This window comes from Homalodisca vitripennis, chromosome 8 (genome assembly GCF_021130785.1).
Source record: "Homalodisca vitripennis isolate AUS2020 chromosome 8, UT_GWSS_2.1, whole genome shotgun sequence".
Classification (NCBI taxonomy): Eukaryota; Metazoa; Arthropoda; class Insecta; order Hemiptera; family Cicadellidae; genus Homalodisca; species Homalodisca vitripennis.
In genome coordinates this window covers 99,148,766-99,157,449 of record NC_060214.1, presented here as the reverse complement: position 1 = coordinate 99,157,449, position 8,684 = coordinate 99,148,766, and the positions used below count along the sequence as shown (strand labels likewise).

At 45.2% G+C, this 8,684-nt stretch overlaps 1 protein-coding gene across 1 annotated transcript; it reads left to right on the top strand.

Moving 5' to 3' along the window:
• Positions 1 to 5,555, top strand: LOC124368284 (50 kDa hatching enzyme-like). The gene is made up of 4 exons (XM_046825558.1): positions 1 to 105; positions 468 to 1,200; positions 1,940 to 2,193; positions 5,454 to 5,555. Exons 1-4 carry the CDS (start codon positions 1 to 3, stop codon positions 5,553 to 5,555), a joined length of 1,194 nt encoding a protein of 397 aa, XP_046681514.1.
• The last annotated feature ends 3,129 nt before the right edge of the window (positions 5,556 to 8,684 follow it).

Genomic DNA, 8,684 nt, shown 5'->3' with positions numbered 1-8,684 from the left:
ATGACCAGAGCGGTGCAAGATTGGAACGCGCAAGCCGGTAAAGTCACTAATCTGAGAGATCCTACCGACATGAGTGACGCGGTGACCGTGAATTACCTAGTGAGAGTACTGAGTGATGTTGTGTACGGTATGTACAAACTACTGGCTCCGCCGCTAGACGCTATACACTTAACCGATAAAGGCGAGTGGATCAGATTCAACATTGTCGACCCTTACTTTAGGGACCCGGTGAGCAGGGTGGTGAGATCGAGATATAAGTAGGTTGTTGACATTTTTACCGTCAGTTTACTTTAGAACCTGGCGAGATGCGGTTCTCGGTATTTATTCTGTGTGTAGCTCCTCTGATAGCTGCTAATAAAACTTTGTTGTACTTGGAGAAATACGGCTATCTCAACAGCAACGGAACATCGCTGACTAACAATATTAAGGACGCCGTTACGAGGTTTCAGGAGACATTCGGACTATAGGTGACCGGATATGAAAACGAGGAGACGCTGAAGCTGATGGACACACCCAGATGCGGTAACTCGGACGAAGGCATAGCCCCGTTTTCCGTGAACCCATTAGTTAAATGGAACTCAACTCGGGTCACGTGGAACATGATTGGCTCAGGCAGCCAGTATGCTAACATCGTTGAGAGAGCGTTTTCTTTGTACTCCAAACACTCTGCTCTCGAATTCAGTAGAAGTTACAGTAATCCCACTATAATGGTAGTGATTTCCCCTAAGAAACACGTGGCGTACTACCTTAAAAGCACTTGCAGTTACGATTTTGACGGTCCAGGCGGCGTTCTCGGCCACGCCTTTCTCCCTCGACCGTGGCTGAACCAATCGGATATACACCTTGATTTCGAAGAGGACTGGGACTTTACAATGAATATACCCGCACCGGAGAAGACTTCGTTCTTTACAGTGATGGTCCACGAAATAGGCCATGCTCTCGGTCTTCAGCATTCGTCTGTGTTACGATCCGTAATGTTTCCGTCCTATTACCCGCCATCGGGTATCAACAACTTGTACGAATTTGATTTGGACAGAGACGATCAGCTTGCAATTCAGGTTTTGTACGGACCGCCTGTCCCCTCCTCCTCCTCCTCCACGTCCACAACATCATCCACTACAACATCCACTACTACTACGACAACAACAACATCGACTACCACTAGGCCTACCACGCCTACACCTACAGAATTGGACATTTGTAATTTACGGCACAAACTCAACACGTTCTTAGTAGTGAGAAACAGACTGTACGCGTTTTACGGTAGATACGTTTGGATACTCAGCCTGAACGAAGCCCATAGAACGCGTGAAGAGTTTACCAATCCTCTGATAATTACAGAGTGGTTGACGTTCTTACCGTCGGACTTTAATAATGTCTCAGCCGTGTACCAGAGACCGGACGGAGACGTAGTCATGATTGTGGACAGGACTTTATACGTTATAGATTACCCGTCACTTAGACTGTCCAATCAAAGACCCATTAGCAGAATCGTACATACCAGAGTTAAGAAAGTCAATGCAGCGTTAAACAGTAATATGGGTAAGACCTACTTCTTTGTCGATGACAAGTTTGTCGTAGAGTTGAACGAATGCACCCTCACAGGCACCATGTTAGGGATGACCTCAAGCGTACTTCCAGGTGTTCCAGGATCTATAAAGGGTGGATTCAGGTATATAAACGGTCGTATTTACTTTATAACAGACAGTTACGTGCTGGAGTTTGACGAGTTTACCGGTACTGTCACGAAATCCGAGGCGGACATCTTCGACGTACTGCAGATTACTTGTGTGCGTGAATCGCTACTCAAACAGTTGTATAAAGTGATACGGTATATAAATGGCGAATCACAAGCGTAAATCAAACAGAGCGAAACGAGCTGTCAAGCGGGGCAGAGGTATAGTGACTAGCGTGCTGAAAAACGCACTGCCCGCTGTAGGCACCATAATAAATCGTGCTGTTGACGCTTTACCAGTTGAGTTGCACCTCCCCGGGGGTTTTCGGTACTGTGAGCCCGGCACCCGATTGTCTGAGAGACTTGCACGTGGCGAGAAGGGTATTAATAAGTTGGACGAATTTTGTAGAATCCACGATATAGCGTACTCGAAATACACGGATTTGGAACACCGGCAAGAGGCCGACAAAGAATTGGCCAAAAGAGCTTGGCAGAGGGTGAAATCAGGAGACGCTAGTGTAGGAGAAAAGGCTGCGGCCTTAGCAGTGACTGCGGCTATGAAAGCTAAAACAGCGTTTGGGGGTGGGAGAAAGAAAAAAACAAAGACAAAGCGAGGGAGGGGTAAGTCAAAAGGGCGAGGCCTCTACCTGAAACCTTACCCAAAGAGGGGAGGTGGTGGTGGGGTGAGGAAAAGGAAGAGTTGTTGTAAAAAAAAGCAACAATCTCGATACCGATAAAACCTCTAACAAACCACGAATTGATCCGATACGCGAGGTTAATCGATATTCCGAACTTTCGAGGTGTATACATGAGGGACACACTGCCCAAGACCCCGCGGCTGTACGAGTCGGCCGTAGTAAATCTGGACAGTTCACGAGGTGAAGGAACGCACTGGGTCTGTTATAAGAAACTAGGAAATAGAGTGTACTACTTTGACAGTTTTGGTAATCTGAGACCGCCGGTAGAACTCGTATCTTACTTTGGGTCCGGTGTCAGTGTACAGTATAACTATGAGCGTAAACAGTCTGATGACTCAGTAGTCTGCGGACACTTGTGTTTGAAGTTTCCAGCAAATAATGTTTTCACTTAGCGGTGTGGCCCCGCACGTATCTTGTGAGGTCTTTCCACCGATGGATTTGAGCGATGGGGAGTACGAAATCGGCCTAATCGACCTGTCCACGTACTATACAATTCCGAACATTGAAAAGGGTGTAAATGACAAGTTTCACTACGGAAACGGTAAAGTGATAGTAATAGATGAAGGGTCGTACGAAATTGAAAACATTGAAGAATATATCAAGTCGCACATTGACGGAGGCGTGACGTTCAGTCTTAAGGCGAACAATAACACTCTAAGGTCCGAAGTATCGTGCAGTAAAGCGATACATTTCGAAATATCGGGATCCATAGCTCCTGTACTAGGTTTCACCGCGAAAATGCTCGAGCCTAATAGAGTCCACATGCCCGACCTCCCCGTCAGTATTATGACGGTAAACACGATACGTGTTGAGTGTAATATCGCCCGAGGATCCTTTCAAAACGGTGTAGAAGGACACGTGCTGCATGAGTTTTACCCTGAAGTCGCTCCAGGGTATAAAATAGTCGAGAAACCGAGCACAGTCATCTATTTACCTGTGAACGTCCGTAGGGTGAACAATATAGCTGTCTCTCTCAAAGACCAGACCGGTGAATTGATAAACTTTAGAAACGAACCGTTATCGTTACGTATACACATAAGGAAACGGCAATGGGCCTAGTATTTAGAGAAGTGCCGTACACCGTTCCCCTCATTCGATCACAAAAGACCGCGGTGTTAACACCTAAGAACATCAAGTTTATTAGATCGCTGGGTTTTAAGTATGGCTCTGCTATCGATAGAATCGGCCGTCGAGTACGATGAGGCGATAACCGGTTGGGAGTTTCACTCTCACAAACCGTACGCCTCGTCAACTCTAAAGAATAACGACGAAATCAGGATTCCAATCAGTCAACAGGATATAATTACAGCACCGTTCGAAAGCAGTTTATACATCAGCGGAAAAGTGCGTGCCAAAAAGGCGGATGGGGCCGCGGCCAGTGTTACATTAATAAACAACGCTATTGCATTTTTATTCGACGATATAAGGTACGAGATCGGCGGTATAGAGGTTGACAGGGTGAAAAATTTAGGTATTACAAGTACAATAAAAGGGCTGATTTCCATCAGGAAAGAGGAGGAGGCGGGTCTCTTGAATGCATGTTGGCTAGTTCCGGGTGAAACCGGTCAGGCCAGTGAATTTACATATTCAGTGCCTCTAAAACTGTTGCTGGGTTTTGCCGAGAATTATAAAAAGATCGTGGTCAATGTCAGACAGGAACTGATTATCTTGAGGTCGGCTACCGACATTAACGCGGTCAAAAGCACGGATGCGGCTAACCTCGACTTTGAAATAACCTCGCTCTACTGGCGTGTTCCACACATTACTGTATCTGACAGTTACAAATTGAAATTATTGCGTGTTATTGAGAAAGATACTCTGATTCACCTGCCGTTTCGGTCCTGGGAAATTCACGAATACCCCTCTTTACCACAAACGACTCGTCAGAGTTGGACGATAAAAACGAGCTCTCAAATTGAGAAACCCCGCTACGTTGTTTTTGCATTTCAGACAGGAAGAAAAAATGATCTGAAAAAGGATGCGTCTTCTTTTGACCGTTGTGACCTGAAAAATGTAAGACTGTATTTGAATTCGCAATATTATCCTTACGACAATGTCCACGGTGACTTGTGCATTTTTTACGAGATGTTTACAAGATTCCAAAGTTCGTACTATCAGAAACCGGGAGCGCCTACCGTTGATTTTGAAAAATTCAAGTCCCACGCACCACTCTATGTGATTGATTGTTCTAAACAGAACGATTCGATCAAGTCGGGACCAGTAGACGTGAGATTGGAATTTGAGGCGAAAAATAATTTTTCGGCAAACACGACGGCGTACTGTCTCCTCTTGCATGACTCCCACATGGCGTACACCCTGCTTACCGGTAACGTAAAACGTATGATGTAATAGTGGTGGTGGTGGTGGGGATCGTTAGGTATAAATTGAGCGACTCCTACACCGACGTACATTACCTACCCAGTGTTGAACACTCTCGCAACGATGGCGCTATACATTCTCGGTTATAAGGAAGGAGAAGAGAGGAAATCATTGGGATACTTCAACTGAACTAAGTTAACATCCTATACCGACTTTTACGATGTTAAGGACTTTAACAAAATTGAGGTTCGTTTTGAGGTAGACGACACGGATGATGAGGAGGAGGATAATCCTATTAAACAGGCTCTAAATAGGTATAGAGAGGGTATAAAAGCTGGAGTGTACACTTCCTTGTTGGAAGGACGGAGAGATGAAAACATGTAAATACCTCGACTGTGCTAATTTCACACCTAATAGTGCGTTTTATGATGTGACGGGTTTTGACAGAATTAGGGTTAGATTTTGCAGAGAGGATGATGTGAAGCTGAAAGGGTATAAAAAGGGTATCAAAGCGTATGTACACGCTTGCTTGTTCAAGGACGGGATATTTAAAGGGTGTAAATCCATCGACTGTGATAATTTAACATCCCATGGCGACGCCTGGGATGTGAGGGACTGTGACAAAATTACTATCTCTTTTTCGATAGATCCTTTCACATACGAATGGGAGGAAGAGGTGGAGGGGGAAGAACCACCTGCTAAAAAATCTCATTGGTCGAAATAAGCGCGACTCTGATTGGTCTAAATTTGGAGGTTTAAAGTATATAAGGGGCACTATGGAAGGTACGGTCATGCGAGACCGAGACCGAGACCATGGAGGACCCATCAACGGCTATGGACCTGGAGCCTACGAGGATCCCTAGACGCAAGGAGCCTATAAACTCGATAACGGGAATTTTTCTTAAGTCTGTTTATTTTATTGATTGTGATCTTTCAAATTGTGTGATTGTGGGTTTTGTTAAAAACCGGGGTGACTCTCTCGTTTAAGGGTAAGAAGGGTTGCGTTTATTGGTCATTCGATGTGTTTAACGAGTTTTCACAACACTTCAATTCCGTAACCCAGGCTCTGGAGAATAAAACCAAATTTTATATTAAATCAGACACGGAGGAGGAGGATATCAAGGTCACAAATGTTTTCGGCCGTATGCACGTGTTTCTCTTTGACGGGGAGCATACTTTAACTCTTAACAAACACGAGTGGAATCAGTTCACTGCCAACATCCCACTGATGCACATCGTATTGAGAGATCTGTTCTTGATTGAGGAGCCTGTTAAAACCGAAATTGAAAACAGTGACAGTGACCTCCTCCCTAGTCGCATAGCTCACAGGCTGTCTCTCGAAATTGAACTTTTCAAACGGTGGCCAAATGGAGGCGGTAGTTGAGTTTCACGCTTTTAAAGATAATGACAATCGATTTATTGTAAAAGAGTTTGTAATAATCAGTCATCTCTTTCGTGCACACATCGTATTCAAGCCTCCATACGATAAAGCGGAGTTAAATTCTAAAATGGCCAGAACCGCTCGGTGGCTGGAGCGCCACTTTCACAACATCAAGTGGGAGGAGGGTGGTATAGAGTACGACGAGGGGATTATACGAGCTCTGTGTAAACCCTTTGTCACTGTATATACTAAGGGGTTAGAAAAAGTTGAATTTTTATCTAATTTTCATAATAACGTAGTTGATAGAAATATTGTAGATAGTAAGGAGACTATCGTTTCCGATACTCACTGTATTTTGCCTCAACATAATAGTGACGTCACTTATGCTTGTGCTTTAAAAAAAGCTCTAGAGCGGGGTGGAGTGAGTGAGTGGTAAGCTCCTAAGGCAGGCCTAAACTCTGTAAGTCCTGGGGCTTTCAACTGCTCTTACGGCAGGCCTAAACTCCGTAAGACCGGGAGCAGTTGTGTGTGTGTGTGTGACAGATACCTCTATGGCAGGCCTAAACTCCGTAAGTCCAGGGGTATGTACCTCGCTCTAGATGCTGTAAAATAAATAAAAATTAAAAAAAAAAAGTCTTTGCGAGTGTTTTACGAGTTACATTGAAAGGCTTCTCCGAGTAAAGTTACTTGTTACACTCGCGAGGATAAAAAAATAAAAAATAAAGTATAAAAAAAACGTATCTCACCGAGAGACAGGGTTTCGGCATTGAGTTGAGAAGTCCTATCATTGGTGAGGTACAAAAAAATATGTTGGGACGTAGCAAATTTGTCATGGAATGGCTACCACCTGTGATGAGCGATGGTTGGGGCTCATCACCCGAGAGGTTAGGCCTACTGGGGATGCTCTCGGTTAACAAAAAGAACGCGCCTAAGACCTGACCTCATGGGTGGTGTGGAACGAAGGTCACCTTGTACCAGCACATGTGACAGGAAGCGGTCCGGATGCATATAAGCAGAGGACGCGTGTGTATCCTGCACTTTCCTATCATGTCCGACTGTGAACGATTAGCCATAGTCTGCTTCCTCATGGCCACCGCCATGTTCGTGGTCATGCTGGGAGTACTGTGTTGTGCCCCTAGAGCCAGGATCGGGAACACCACAGTGTTGCTGTTGATTCTCGCACTCCTGAGTTTGGTATAAGCCGGCAGTGAAGACGTAAGTCATGCAATAATTTCATGTAAATGTTATACTGTTTTACTAATATATTTAGTAATGTTCGATTAATGTTTAGGAACAACCCTCGACGGCGTCTACAAACGGTTGGACAGGGGATGATGATGGAGCCATAGACTTGGTACGTTTATATCCAACACCGTTATCTCTACACTTTAATGAAATCTATTACTGATACAGAATTATTTGCAGGCTCGACCATCGACATCGCGTGGAGGTTGGTCGGCAAGCGGGTGGTCTCGCAGAGGTCAGGAAGTGAGTGTTTGTTTCGTGTTTGTTTTCTGTTGTTGTTGTTGTTGTTGTTGTTGTCTAGCACATGTATCGCATAACTTATAAATATTGTTTTAGAACTCCGCCAGACCCCGCAGTGAGCCGATACCCATTCCCACTACGGTACGTAAAATAGTACTAATGTTGTTTTTTTCGTCATATGACGGGTTTTTTTAATTTTTTATATCCTCTGTATTATTTGCAGACGGCGCGACCTATCTGCGTGATAGAGGATGTCTTTTCGTTGGCTCCTCGTCGTTTCAGGCCTATTGTGAGTTTTACTGTGATATTTTACGTGTTACACTTTACGTATGTACTACCTTAAGGAATTTATGACTAACGGGTTTTCTTTTGTAAGAGACGTGTGGAGGACTACATGGGGCTCTGTGACGAGGATCTTGGGCAGGTAATAACCATTCTCTCATCTACGTACTGATATTGAACGGTTAGCGGCGTACACTGATGATTCTCCTCGTGTTTTACAGATGTTTGCAGAGTCCGACCTTGTCGAGGCTCTTGACCGGGCAGAGAGTCAAGAGCACGATAGGGAGATTTCGGAACTGCTGGATCATCTGAACGAGCCGCAGGAGGTCTGGGATGAAACGAGTCTGGATCAAAGGGTTAGTTCCATCAATTGGAAGTACAATTTACGGATGTGTGATAAATAGCATATCTGAGGGTGTATGTATATGTACAGATCAGCTCACTGCAGCCTGCATTGCTGTCTCAATCACAGTCTGCAGCTGTTCAGAGGACTGCCGTTTGGGGATGGTCACTGCCTGCGGGCAGTGACGATAACAGCTATGACACCTCTCAGAGGCGCCGTTCCGTAGACGCCTCTGTCGCACCGTCACCCACTCCTCCGACTCGCCCACCCTCCCCGGTACCACCCCATGATGGTCTCTCAGGCCTGTCACCGGCCGGCGGATCTTCAACGGAGTCTGACTCTACGTTCCTATCGTCGCCAGGGTACGTCTCCTCAATACCCCCGTCACCGGAGCTCCCACAAATTCGGCCTACGGTACGCGATATTGAATTACTTGAATTGTACATTATGACTTGTTTACAAGTGATGTAATCTTTCTTCTTCTTCTGTTTTAGCCCAGGG

Bases quoted from the DNA above. Each gene is read 5' to 3' on its own strand.
- LOC124368284 (XM_046825558.1), top strand. From the start codon at position 1: ATGACCAGAGCGGTGCAAGATTGGAACGCGCAAGCCGGTAAAGTCACT. The intron at 1,201-1,939 runs GTAATTTACGGC...TGCCCGCTGTAG, and splicing joins ACCTACAGAATTGGACATTT to GCACCATAATAAATCGTGCT. The intron at 2,194-5,453 runs GTAGGAGAAAAG...GGAGGTTTAAAG, and splicing joins TGAAATCAGGAGACGCTAGT to TATATAAGGGGCACTATGGA.